This window comes from Schistocerca piceifrons, chromosome 7 (assembly GCF_021461385.2).
Source record: "Schistocerca piceifrons isolate TAMUIC-IGC-003096 chromosome 7, iqSchPice1.1, whole genome shotgun sequence".
Classification (NCBI taxonomy): domain Eukaryota; kingdom Metazoa; phylum Arthropoda; class Insecta; order Orthoptera; family Acrididae; genus Schistocerca; species Schistocerca piceifrons.
The window spans coordinates 354,094,880-354,109,378 of record NC_060144.1 but is presented as its reverse complement, the minus strand read 5'-3'; the positions used below and the strand labels follow the sequence as shown (position 1 = coordinate 354,109,378).

The 14,499-nt window shown below is 40.1% G+C and overlaps 1 protein-coding gene across 3 annotated transcripts in view; it reads right to left on the bottom strand.

Annotated features, from left to right (window-relative positions):
- Positions 1–14,499, bottom strand: part of LOC124804850 (ethanolamine kinase) — a 152,504-nt gene that overhangs the window by 25,149 nt on the left and 112,856 nt on the right. For all 3 annotated transcript variants that reach the window (XM_047265202.1, XM_047265201.1, XM_047265203.1), the window contains one exon: positions 9,154–9,416. In XM_047265202.1, the coding sequence (XP_047121158.1) occupies positions 9,154–9,416 (263 nt within the window). The remainder of the gene's footprint in view (positions 1–9,153; positions 9,417–14,499) is intronic.

Below are 14,499 nucleotides of genomic sequence, written 5' to 3'. Positions count from 1 at the left end.
CCAGTCATCAGCAATGCTTGGGATGACCTGTCAGAGTGAGGCCCAACATGATTGACTAATTGAGAGGGGTTATGGGACCAAATGGCGAGGTTATCAATCCTGTGATTCCGAAGTGAATCACAGAAGAAAGAGGTTCTGCTAAAAGTGGATGGATCTAGTCAGGGGGGTCAAATTATAAAATAATGAACATTAAACACACACAGTAAAGGCACAAAAGGTGAGACCAAATCTAAAAACTGGAAAAAAAGGGGGGGCAGTCATGGGATCACAGACCACAACCACCCCTGCTCCAAGACTATAGTAGAACCTTATATCTGGAAATAAAAACCACTTTCACGGAGGAAACTGAGGACCAGTTCAACCATCCATGGATCATCTGATAATGTTAACACGAAGGGCTGAAAGAAGGAGTCATACCACCAATATGTGAGACATCGTCAGTTTGGCTCCATAACCACATTGTGGGGTGGGTCATTACATAGGAGGAAACAATGGGTGAGCCAGGTATGATCAATGTGTAAACGGTATAGAACAGTGAACTACTCCTGAGAGGAGCAGAAGGAAGAGTGCCAAACTGCAGCAGACTCCTCGAGTGTGCGGAGTTTATTACTAGGAGCAGTAGCGCTCCAGATGGCATTCCACTTTTGGGCAAAGAGAGATTTGACATAGATCCGCGTATTCGCAGCTGGAATCATGAACGGAAATTGGGGGGGGGGGGGGGGGGTAAAAACGGTCAGCCAGGTAATTCCCGCTCACATGACTTGGGACCCAGAGAAAGACAACTGAACAGGCAGCACGCTCAAGGGTGGAGAGAAGGTCATGGATAGCAAAGACCAAAGGGTGACAAGAGTAGCATCTGCCGATACCCTGCAGGCTGCTCATGGAGTCTGAACAAATTAAAACACTGTGGATGGAGGCCTGAGAAACAAAAAGGAGGGCCCTATGAATGGCTAGAAGCTCTGCTATAAACACCCTACATGATCCTGGCAATAAATGGTGTCTGAAGCCAGTAGGAGAAGTGAAAGTGTATCCCAACTTACCGATTGTCTTAGAACCATCAGTATAAAAGATGGTGGCACCCTCGAACTCTGCAAGGATGGCACATACAAGACACCGGAAAACCATAGGAGTGACAGAGACCTTAGGATCCTGGAATAGATTGCTCCTTATCTGTGGTCTATGCACCATCCACGGGGGGAGGGGGTGGGTTATCAAAAATAAGGTCCAAGAAATGGGTCTGTGCTACAACATCATGGAGCTGGTTGCCTAAAAGTTCTGGATTGGGAGGCACTATGGGTCCACGACAAAAATGCATAACCCGCATTTTGGAGGGAGAAAGCTGGAAGTCACTGGCAGTGGCCCACACAGAGGCCCATCAGATGGCACCTTTGCCACCTTGGAGCTGGTGCTCAGCAGACACTACCAAGTGGAAGCTGCACCAGATGCAAAAATTGTCAACGTACAATGCTGGGGTAACCAGAGCCCCAACAGAGGTCACAAGCGCATTGATGGCAATGAGGAAGAGCGTGACACTTAGCACAGGATCCTGAATCTGAGGGGCAGTGAGTGAAGTGTCAAGTGAGGTGCCAACTCTAATTCGGAAGAGCCGGTGAGAGAAAAACTCATGGATAAAAATTGGAAGGGGACCACAGAAGCCCGTGTCATGGAGGGTAACTAAAATGTGATGGTGCTAAAAAAGTGCTACATAGCAGTTGGTTTGCATGTTATAATAAATCACTTGCAAACTCCAGGGAAGAAGACATCAATAAACCAAGAAGTGTGATATGAACAATGACAAATATTTGCACCATTAAGCTAGCCCGACACTGTTGCAGCTAGTCATCCTTATTCTGAATACGGGCACAGGGACAGTTGGCATCCACACTGGTCCCTATATGATCTATTAGGGACACATCTGGGGATCGTACTGGCCACAGGAGTATCTCATGCAAACAGACCAAAGACATACGTGTCGTGTGGACGAGCACGATTCTGTTTAAAAATGTCAGCACAATATTGTGGCACGAGAGGTAACACATGAGGGGACAGGATGTCTGAATTACTGTTGTGCTATCAGACTTACCTCAGTTCATACCAGCAGTGACCTTAAGTCTTACCAGATGACACTCCACACCATAATGTCACAAGTAACATTGCGCCTCCAAAATACATTGAAAGTGTGGGAACTTTCCCCAGGTCACTGGCATACTAGGGTAGTGTGACCCAAGATTCATAGCTGAAGACAACATGATGCCAATTGTCAGCAGTCTACACTTCCGAGTCACACCACCACTCCAAAAGCAGTTGCGAGTAGTGGTGTTAATGGCACCGTATGCAGGGGGGCAGTAATTCCACAGTCTGGCAGTCACTAGTCTCCGACCAATGGTGACATATGGCACAGAAGACTGAAGGTTAGTTTTTAATATCCAGTGTCCTTTCAAAGGAACCACACCAGCAATTTAGGGAAATATAAGACACACTAAATCAGGATGGTCAGATGTAGATTTAAGCCATCAAATGTATGTCCAGTGAGCTAACCACTGTGCCAACTCACTCAGTAGATGATACAGAATGTTGAAGGCATTCCATACTTGTTCTCAGATGGCAGGCACAGATGTGACGGGTTTACGATGTGCCTGGTGCACAGTACAGCTATCCTACCTCATAGTGGTCAACTGGAATCTTGACGATGAGTATGCTTGCCTCACATTCTCATGCAGTTCAACATTGAGCCAATGTCACATCCAAATTCCCAACAAATCTAGACATTGTATGATTTGACGAAACAACCAAATGGGGACCCACAATGCCGCCCTTTTCAAACACATTTAGATGGTGGCAATTTTGTCTCATGCAAGTATGTGCCATCTGCATGTCCTGAAAGTATCTCAGTTCAAGCAACACTAATGCACTCTAGTGGCTGATGTATCTGTCACAGGGAATTGAAGCTAATTATATATGTACCCGTCGTTGGTGAGTATGTGTACAAAATTACTTTTATATGTCTGACCCTCTCTCACGAGTGCTTCACATGTTTATCAGGCAGTGCATATAGACAAAATGGACAGTGTACAATATTTGTAGATGTCAGTAAGTTTATAACCACGTACTGTCCTATATTTGAACAAATTAAGGTCTAAAAAATTCCGCGTAATGTTTGCAGGTACATACATAATCCATACATATTATAAAAATGTATAGACGTATGTTCCACATCTCCTAACCACTGGACCAATTTCAACCAAACCTGGTACACATATCATTACAACCAAGTGACAACTGCTGTGATTATAAGAACCACTTACCTATCACAGGTCAGGAGACACGGTGTCAAACACTGAGTTGCATGAATAATTGCCACACTGTGCACAATGATTAAATTTATTACTTCTTTGCTATTAACACTATTTGCAATGCATGTCCCAGACAGTATTTACATATGCCACTGAATGTACCTACACAAATATGTCATTGTATGACACACAGTTCGAGACACATGACATCACAAAACACTGAGATGTGTGGAAGAATGAAGTTTTAATACTACTGTTCTTTACTACTACGACCCAGCTACAGTTGAGTTAACTTAAGGAAATTCCTGACACCTGGCGACACTTTTGACAGCTTGCAATAGTAAAGTGCAAATGGCTGTAGGTGAAAACAATAGCCATTTACCGAGTTACAAAGAGGCAGTGCCTTAGAGACATTTACAAAATCGCATTGTAGATACATAAAACAGGTGCACCAGCATACAGAAACTGTATGGGGTACTGTACTTTTATGTTTGTACATCGTGCATATTTCTTTGTATGATTCTTTCATAACCTCAAAGGTGTTTTCACAAATACAAAGAAATGAAATATTTTCACTATTTCACTAAAAACACAGTTCATTTTTTGTTTTGATATAAAACTGGCAAAAGAATACCTGAACAATGTGGGGTTTTCACACAGCTTAAAGTAATACAAGAAATTAAATATTATATACTACAAGAAATTAATTGTTAGTAGTGGGGATGACAAGCTGGCTAAATAAACAATAAGGAAAATTTTTTTAGAAAAACTGTTCCTTCTTAGCACCATAGATAAAAATAAATGTTTATTTTGTGCACTTACACATAAAAGGCATTGGATCACCTGTCAAAAATCTAAATGGGAAAGGGGGGTTATAATTGACGATTTACAAATTTTTTGTGTCAGAACGGAGAAATGTTACAGCCTTTGGCCTTACAAAAGACATCATCAAAAATCCTATTAGAGGATTATTACTGTAGCCAGTAGCTTTTGTAGAACTAACATAATTCCTGGAGCTCCCTACATACTTACTAAAAGATCTTTAAAATATAAAGTAAGAGGTATTTCCAATTTTATGAACAATCAGGACATATTTGAAAATCACTGCATACAATTAAAGGACTAAAATATTTTGTACAAAAACAAACACACACACACACACACACACACACACACACACACACACGTAAATAAGTAATGACTCAAAAGTCTCTTTTAGAAACTAATAAAGAAAAGAAATGGAAAGGATTGTGATAGCTACCAATTTTATCACAAACACAATAAATTAACTTTCATACTTAACTTCATACAATTCACAAGAGAGTGAGTGAACTCCAACCTGTACACATAACATTCTGAGAAATTTAGTGATACGAGAAAATTCTGCATTAATTTAGGAACTCCTGACCATTCTGCATCATTTGTGTAGATACCAAAAATCAATGAACCACACTTTTAGAAAATGTATATCAAACTATACCTCAGCAAAGGTAACATGTACTTACTCTATTGTAGATTTTCAATAGTAACCTGGGTATTTGGTAACAGTATTACAAGCTTTTAAAACTATGATATTTCTTGGAAGTTATTTACACTCTTTGCCCCTACAGTGTGCCACAAAAATGGCAAGCAAACTTGAGCAGGTACTACTGGTGTAACGCTGGCAAGTGACAAAATGATGGTTCCACAATGACACGAAAAATAATACTAAGTGGACTTCATAAATTATATCAAATGATATAAACCTGTATTTAGAGTATAGACAAAGGCAGCAGAAGAAATTGCATAAAAAAATTCACTCTGACCCCACACAAATAAACAAAAGGCAGTATGTATGTCAGAAAACATGAAAATCATTTCATAACTGGCACCCCACAAACCTCCCACATTAAATTAGGTTACAAATTCATTGTAAAACCTTAACAAATATCATATTATTTCAATGACTGTTTAATAAATGTATCAAAATCAAATTATGTAAGAGGCTACCCGGGTAATGGCCACCTCACCTGTTTAGGGGAGAATAACTAAATACACTACTGGCCATTAAAATTGCTACACAAAGAAGAAATGCAGATGATAAACGGGTATTCATTGGACAAATATATTATACTACAACTGACATGTGATTACATTTTCATGCAATTTGGGTGCATAGATGCTGAGAAATCAGTACCCAAAACAACCACCTCTGGCCGTAATAACGGCCTTGATACGTCTGGGCATTGAGTCAAACAGAGCTTGGATGGCGTGTACAGGCACAGCTACCCGTGCAGCTTCAACACGATGCCACAGTTCATCAAGAGTAGTGACTATCGTATTGTGACGGGCTAGTTGCTCGGCCACCATTGACCAGACCTTTTCAATTGGCAAGAGATCTGGAGAATGTGCTGGCCAGGGCAGCAGTCAAACATTTTCTGTATCCAGAAAGGCCCGTACAGGACCTGCAACATTCGGTCGTGCATTATCCCGCTGAAAGGTAGGGTTTTGCAGGGATCGAATGAAGGGTAGACCCACAGGTCTTAACACATCTGAAATGCAACGTACACTGTTCAAAGTGCCGTCAACGCGAACAAGAGGTGACCGAGACGTGTAACCAATGGCACCCCATGCCATCATGCCAGGCGATACGCCAGTATGGCGATGACGAATACACGCTTCCGATGTGCATTCACCACGATGTTGCCAAATACAGATGCGACTATCATGATGCTGTAAACAGAACCTGGATTCATCCGGGGGAAAAAAAAAAACATTTTGCCATTCGTGCACCCAGGTTCGTCGTTGAGTACACCATCGCAGGCGCTCCTGTCTGCGATGCAGCGTCAAGGGTAACCGCAGCCATGGTCTCCGACCTGATAGTCCATGCTGCTGCAAACGTCATCAAACTGTTTGTGCAGATGGTGATTGTCTTGCAAATGTCCCCGTCTGTTGACTCAGGGATCAAGACGTGGTTGCATGATCCGATACAGCCATGCAGATAAGATGCCTGTCATCTTGACTGCTAGTGATACGAGGCCATTGGGATCCAGCACGGCATTCCATATTACCCTCCTGAACCCACCGATTCCATATTCTGCTAACAGTCACTGGGTCTCGACCAACGTGAGCAGCAATGTCACGATACGATAAACCACAATCGCAATAGGCTACAATCCGAGCTTTATCAAAGTCAGAAACGTGATGGTACACATTTCTCCTCCTTACACGAGGCATCACAACAACGTTTCACCAGGCAATGCAGGTCAACTGCTGTTTGTGTATGAGAAATCAGTTGGAAACTTTCCTCATGTCGGCACGTTGTTGGTGTCGCCACTGGTGCCAACCTCGTGTGAATGCTCTGAAAAGCTAATCATTTGCATATCACAGCATCTTCTTCCTGTTGGTTAAATTTCGCATCTGTAACACGCCATCTTCGTGGTGTAGCATTTTTAATGGCCAGTAGTGTATGAAAGAATTACAGCTGAAGGTTTAGAAAATTCAGTACCTCCGTAAAAAATAAAAATTCCACTGCATGAAATACTAGAACCTGTTCCAAATGCTGTAGTGGTTATTCATATCAGGATCACAATATATAATAAATTATTTGTACAAATATACTTCTCAGGTGCTGTAAAGCATGCAGTAGTAAAACCACAGTTCATGGAAGGCTGAAAAGAAGATGTAGGGAACAACCAACCAATCAATATTTTCAAAATTGTTTGAAAAAACAGTAATTTCTTAGATCTCCCATAAAAAGCTTTTTATTGCAATAAATTAGTTTGGCTTTCAGGAATGCGAAGTACAATTGTGCAATCAATAAATTCATTGAGAGAATTCATTTGTTTCTGAACTACTCCCAGATGCAACCAGGGATTTTATGTGACTTTACAAGGGCTTTTAATTGCACCACCCACTCTCAGTATCTTCATAAATTAGAAAGATATGGAATCGAGGGTAGTCTTTTGTGCTTCTTTCGAATGCTTTGAAATGAGTGAATCATATTTATAATGCATAAGAACAGTATTGACTCTAAAATGCAATATTCTACAACTCCCTGTGAAATAATTTTCCAGTGGAAATCTACTAAATCTGATTTGAACTATTTGAAAGCACTACTCTTGATTTCACATCTTTCTGATCTCTGAATAAAATATACCATTCAGTTTTATTTGCAGAAGACATATCTGTACTTACTGAAAATGAATCCACAGAGCAAATTTCCTAAAGAGTCATCAATATCCTGAACAGCTTAAAAGATTTGTTTGATCTAAATGGATTAATTAAACATGACAAAGGCATAACTAACACATTTGAGAACAGTCAAAAACCAAATATCTTTGTTTCTCCCAAAAATAAAAATCTTTGTTTGTACATAAAAACTACTTGCGAAACAAGTTTAACAGTCTTTCAGTCACAATGACAATTCTGGCATATGCAATTGCCATGTCCATCATTTTATTATAATTACTTTATTACAATTACTTTTTTTGGGGAGGGGAGTGGTGGGGGGAGGGGGTGAAAGTAGCGTAAAATATTATTTTAAAAAATCTTAGCAATATGTACAATATTGAGCCTAGGGATGCATGTCAACCACTATTTAGGTATCTAAACATATTAACTATTCTGTATATTTACATTTACCAGCTATCTTTCTTTTTATTGGTATGTAACAATTCAGAATTATTTATAGAAAACCCCTTCCTACATTTGTGTGACACTAGAAAAACACTAAATTTATGATATTTTCATACTGCTACACGCTCTAAAAAGTTTCAACCTCGTTAATAATCTGTTGCTTTAATACTAATCTATACCTATTAAAAAGACAATTATAGAATTGTGTATGGTTTTAGCTAATCTACAATAATTTAAAAGATTTTTATTTAAAAAAATCAGTAGTTACATGTAAACTTTCACTGCAAAAGTAAGACATGGTTGATAACTAGGTAAAAAGGGACGAATTACGAAAGGTACCAAGCAATGTGTGTTAATTATATTATGCTATTAACTACTATTATATTAGTCTTACCAACATAAAATAAAGGATTATTTTATATAGCTTGTGCTAATATAATTTTGGGGTATTGGTAAAAATACCATCCAGTTCATATCACGTACAAAACCAGGAAATAACACAGAGGTCAAGAAGTGTTGTTATTGGCAGTTGAAGGGACTGGGATACTGTACTGTTAATGATGATAATGAGTAATGCTTACTATGTAATTACTGGAATATAAACAGCACTTGCTACTCTGTGCTCTTGCTCTTCTTGGAATATAAACAGCACTTGCTACTCTGTGAAATTTAATTTGTTGAGCCTAAATGAAAGCCTTTGTGCTGCTTCCAGCCAGAGTTCTATATACGAACAATGTGGCAGCGAAACAGTATTTTTTTATTATCTGCAAGAGGCTCTTTAAGAAACCCAAGCACCTTACCATCATAAAATTTCCCAATATTTGATGTGATACAATATGTGTCTGCTTGAAGAAATAATATTCTTGTGTTCTAAACTAGAGTACTCAATTATTTGAATCTCTCTCTCTCTCTCTCTCTCTCTCTCTCTCTCTCTCTCTCTGTGTGTGTCTGTCTGTCTGTGTGTGTGTTTTTTTACTCTGACTCTGATTTTTACATGTTTATCCATGCTGATGCCCAGCAAGCCATGTGTTTTCTATTTTAGGGGGTGGGGGTGGGGAATGGGGATGTGAGGGAGGGGGGGAGGGAGAGGACGGGGGGGGGGGGGCGAGAGAGAGAGAGAGAGAGAGAGAGAGAGAGAGAGAGAGAGAGAGAGAGAGAGAGATATGGGGGAAGGGAGGCGGGTTATTTTCTATGTTGATAGAACAGCTAATCAGGTAATCCAGGCAATATAAATTATTCTTACCTAGTTTGCTTTGCAGGATCTTCAAACTTTGTTGGCATGATGTCCATGAACTGCCGCACCTTAGACCATAAGGCAGGGCGCCTAGGTACTCCTGGACCACAATCAAGACGATGCATGTTCGCCATCATACGTGCCACCAAGGGAAAAACAGATATATGATGACAAGTGTCCACTGTAAGGACATCCCCCGACACATACTCATATGCCAGACCATTATCAAATGTGGCATACAATTGCGGGGCATAGCCTGCAGCATGAAGTAGCTGTAGGCACAAGCACGAGCCACCTGTTTAATCAACCCAGTCACTGTACGTTTTTGTTTATCACTAAGAGCATGGTCTAATTAATTTTGTTTAATTGTCATTTAGTAGCAAATAAATAGAGTCCCTATTGCCACAAGCAAGCAATAATGTGTACAAAATAATGTATTCTGTACACTAATAAGGTCAAAGAAGACGTTTCATGAGGCAGAAAATAATGTCTACATAAATTGCCAAAATATAAGTATAAAGGTACACACAAATTTAATTTAAGCAAAATAGAATTTCAATTATGAACTTACACATTTGACAATTCCTTCATCAAGAGAAGAAAGCAGTTAGTTAATAGGTTTTCCTAATTTCCAAGTTTTCCACGCGTTATCTTTCTAATAAGCAGTTTTAAGTGAATTTTTCTTATCTACATCATATTCACTGTTTTCCTTTTATCTCTTCTATTCTCCTAAACCTTTGCTGAATTTAAAGTTACAAAGTATATCACTGTCAGTTCAGCTGCCAGGACAACATGCGTCACTCATTTCTATGGACCTGTTTCTTAATAGTTTATTTCAATATCTGATATGCAGGCACTTCTCTTCAACCCAAAATACTGGCCATCTTATTCCCCCCTCCCTTTTAAAACTGATGGCAGCAAAGAATATGTACAGATGAAAATAGTTTCTTCCCCATGCACATGGTTTTGTTTCAAACTGTTGAAATATATTACATTACCATTACCAGCAATTATACTTTTTGACCTAAAATGTCACTTAACTGTCTTTCACATATACTGTTAAAGGATGTTAACTATGTGCAAAGACATTTTAGTAATGAGAAAATTTATTACAAAGTGACTCAGAAAACCATGATTCACAGGCAAGTACCATATTACAAAATTACACACAACAGATTGGAACAAATGAAAGAACAGTCAATTACTTTGTGGTAGATATCTCATTACCCGACACTTTTATGCAAGATGTGAAACATTGCAGCAGAAATAAGACACACTGATTTGGGCTACATATGTCCTATATTGTTTCCATTCATGAACACATTTGGACTGGAGATTTATTACGGGTCCAATTCAACTTCAACATCTTCAGCTGTCTCTCAATAATTTGCTGCTGATCCCACTAGGAAGTTATCAGAAAATTAATGAAGCATAGGTGGTGTTAGGGGGCAACAAATCAATCATGTTATTTTTATTTTCCGCAAAGGGAAATGGGTTTTAGTTGCTTGTTCTGTTGTCCTCTTCACAAGAGTGTCATGTCTAGAGAAGGGTGGTGAATCCAATGTATCATTTTAGTTCAACACTAGTATCTTTGATTAACTTTAAGCAATTTATGTTTCATCGCGGCAATTGATCCACCAACATCAGTTTTCTTCACTGTCAAAGCTTTTTTCAGCGGTTCTAAATACTGGATAAAATCTGATGTTTCATCTCTCCTTATAGCGATAGGGGAGGTGCTAAGTCGCAGATAGGCACAACGAAAAGACACAATAAAGCTTTTGGCCATTAAGGCCTTCATCAACAATAAATGTGGCCATTAAGGCCTTAGTGACACACACACACACACACACACACACACACACACACACACACACACACACACACACACACACACACACACACACACTTGTTGTGCCTATCTGCGACACTCTGTTATACTGTGAGTAGCAATTCTCCTTTTCATAATATTGTTTCATCTGTGTTACAGTGAAGTGTTTTTTCTTCCATTGGCTTAAATAGTTATATCCACCCATGTATGTGGTAAATCTATATTCTTTCCTGTATCATTTTTCTCTCTGAACATAATTAGTACTACATTTCATATGAGTGTAACCTGGCACTAAGAGCTTGTGATCTGAAATGTCCAGATTTTTTACAATTCTTTAACACTGGCTTAAACATTGCAATCATGTGTAAATTTATATCCTGGCCAACTGAAGTATCTGATGCTTTACCTCAGAAGATAAGTTTAGCTATCCATGAAGCTGCGTTGTTTGCTCCTCTGCCACCATCTATGCAGCAATTCATGGTTAAGTTAAAGGTCTGGAGTTCTCATTTATAAAAGATCACAGAACATTGCAGGAAAGGGGTAAGTACACACTTCTGCATGTGAAAAGTCAACACAGGCATCATGTCATTGGCTGATGCAGCATCATCACTAGATTTTAAAGTGTGTGCCCCATCAGCCATTCTATGGTGTTCAGTCACGTGAGCTATTACTTTTCCATCTATTTTATTTAGTCGTCAGTCTTCTGACTGGTTTGCTGCAGCCCTTAAAAATTCTTCTCCTGTGGCAAACTCTTTTCTCAGCATAGTACTTGCACCCTATGTCCTCAATTTTTTGGATGTATTTCAATATCTTTGTACCCTCTACAGCTCCCTCAAGTATCATGCAAGTTATTCCCTGATGTCTTAACCAGTGTCTTATCATCCTGTTCTTTCTACTTGTCAACATTTCCCATATGTTCCTTTGTTAACCATTTTTGCAGAGAATCTCATTTTTTACAAGTCCACCAAATTTTCAACATTTTTTTTCTACATCACTACATCTCAAACGCTTAAGACCCCCTTCTGTTCTGGTGTTCCCAAAGTGCAAAACTCACTACCACACAATGCTGCACTCCCAATGTACATTCCCAGAAATATATTTCTCAATTTAAGGCCCATGTTTGATACCAATAGAGTTTTCTTCACCAGGAATGCCCTTTGCCTGTGCTAGTCTACTTTTTATGTTCTCACTTTAACTGTCAAGGGTTATTTTCCTTCTAAGTTAGCAGAATTCTGTAACTTTGTCTACTTCATGAGCACCAGTTTTGATGTTGAACTTCTCACTATTGTGATTACTGCTACTTCTCATCACTTGCATATTTCTTCGTTTTACTCTCAAACTACTTTCCATATTCCTTAGATCTGGTAATTATTCTTCACTTACACTGAAAACAGCAATGTCATTAGCTAATATTATCATTGATACCCTTTCACCCAGATTTTAATTCCACTCTTTAATCTTTCTTTTCTTTGAGGCCATTGCTTCTTTGATGTATAGACTGAATAGTAGGGGCTAATGACTACATCTCCGTCTTACACTCTCGTCAATCCAATCACTTTGGTCTTTCAGTCTTATTGTTCCTTCTTTGTTTTAGTACATATAGAAGTAAAGAGGTATAAAGATAAACACAACTATGTAGGATGAAAAGATGCGTGAATGGCTAAAGAGGAAAGGGAAAGAGGAGAAGACTGAAGAGTAAATGGGATTGAGGTGGTTTAACGTAGGTTCAGTCCAGGGGGATGGCGGGATGAAAGGATGTGTTGGAGTGCAAGTTCCCCATCTCTGCAGTTCAGAGGGACTGGTGTTGGGTGGGAGAAGTCAAATGGCACATACGGTGTAGCAGGTTCCTAGGTCCCTAGAATTATGCTGGAGGGCATGCTCCGCTACTGGGTATTGGGCAGCTCCTAGGCGGACAGTTCGTCTGTGTCCGTTCATGCGCTCAGCCAGTTTAGTTGTTGTCATGCCGATGTAAAAGGCTGTGCAGTGCAGGCATGTCGGTTGATAAATGACATGTGTAGTTTCACACGTGGCCCTGCCTTGAATTGTGTATGTTTTACCAGTAGCGGGGCTGGAGTAGGTGGTTGTGGGGGGATGCATGGGGCAGGTTTTGCAGCGGGGTCGGTTACAGGGGTAGGAACCGCTGGGTGGAGAAGGTAATCTGGGAATATTGTAGGGTTTAACAAGGATGTTGCGGAGGTTAGAGGGGGCGACGAAAGGCAACTCTGGGTGGTGTGGGGAGAATTTTGTCAAGGGATGATCTCATTTCAGGGGTTGACTTGAGGAAGTCATATCCCTGGCGGAGTAATTTGTTGATGTTTTCGAGGCCAAGGATAATATTGGGTGACAAGGGGGATGCTTCTGTGTGGTCTGGGGGTAGGAACATTGTTGTTGGATGGGGAGGAATATATTGCTCGGGAAATCTGTTTGTGGACAAGGTCTGCAGGATAGTTGCGGGAGAGGAAAGCATTGGTCAGGTTATTGGTGTAATTGTTGAGGGATTCATCACTGGAGCAGATACGTTTGCCACGAATACCTAGGCTGTAGGGAATGGAGCGTTTGATGTGGAAAGGATGGCAGCTATCAAAGTGAAGGTACTGTTGTTTGTTTGTGGGTTTGATATGGACAGAGGTGTGGATGTGAGCTTCAACAAGATGAAGGTCAACATCCAGGAAGGTGGCTTGGGTTTTGGAGAAGGACCAGGTGAAATTCAGATTCGAAAAGGAGTTGAGGTTATGGAGGAAATTAAGGAGTGTTTCTTCACCATGCTGCACCGTATGTGCCATTTGGCTTCTCCCACCCAACACCAGTCCCTCTGAACTGCGGAGATGGGAACTTGCACTCCAACACATCCTTTCATCCCGCCATCCCCCTGGACTGAACCTACGTTAAACAACCTAAATTCCATTTACTCTTCAGTCTTCTCCTCTTTCCCTTTCCTCTTTAGCCATTCACGCATCTTTTCATCCTACATAGTTGTCTTTATCTTTATACTATATAACTCTTTAGTTCTGTATGCATCCTCTTTGGTTTGAAGCTGGCACAGTACTTACAGTAGAATATCTTTGGCTTCCCTCTGACAACCATGCCTCCACCCTTGCTACCCTCCCTATTTTCCTTTCCCTGTTGCTTCATAACCTGGGTTGTGAGTAACTGAATCTCCTTTCCCTTCTTCCCTTTCTTTCCCCTCTCTCCTCCCCGATGAAGGAACATTTGTTCCGAAAGCTAGGAACGTAAATTTTCGGTTCTGTTTTATGTGTATCTATTGGCTGTACTGAGCTGAGGTAAGTACTGGCCAGCCCCTCTATCTCTTTGTTAGTATTTGTTTCACATCTCATATGAGATTTTCCATTAATCGTTTAGTACATATAGTATATTCCCTGTCTATCCCTATTGTTTATCACTGTTTCTCTCAGAATTTTGAAAATCTTGCACCATTTGACATTGTGGAACACTTTACTCGGGTCAACAAATCCTATGAACATGTCTTGGCTTTTCTTCAGTCTTGCTTTCATTATTAACATCAGAAC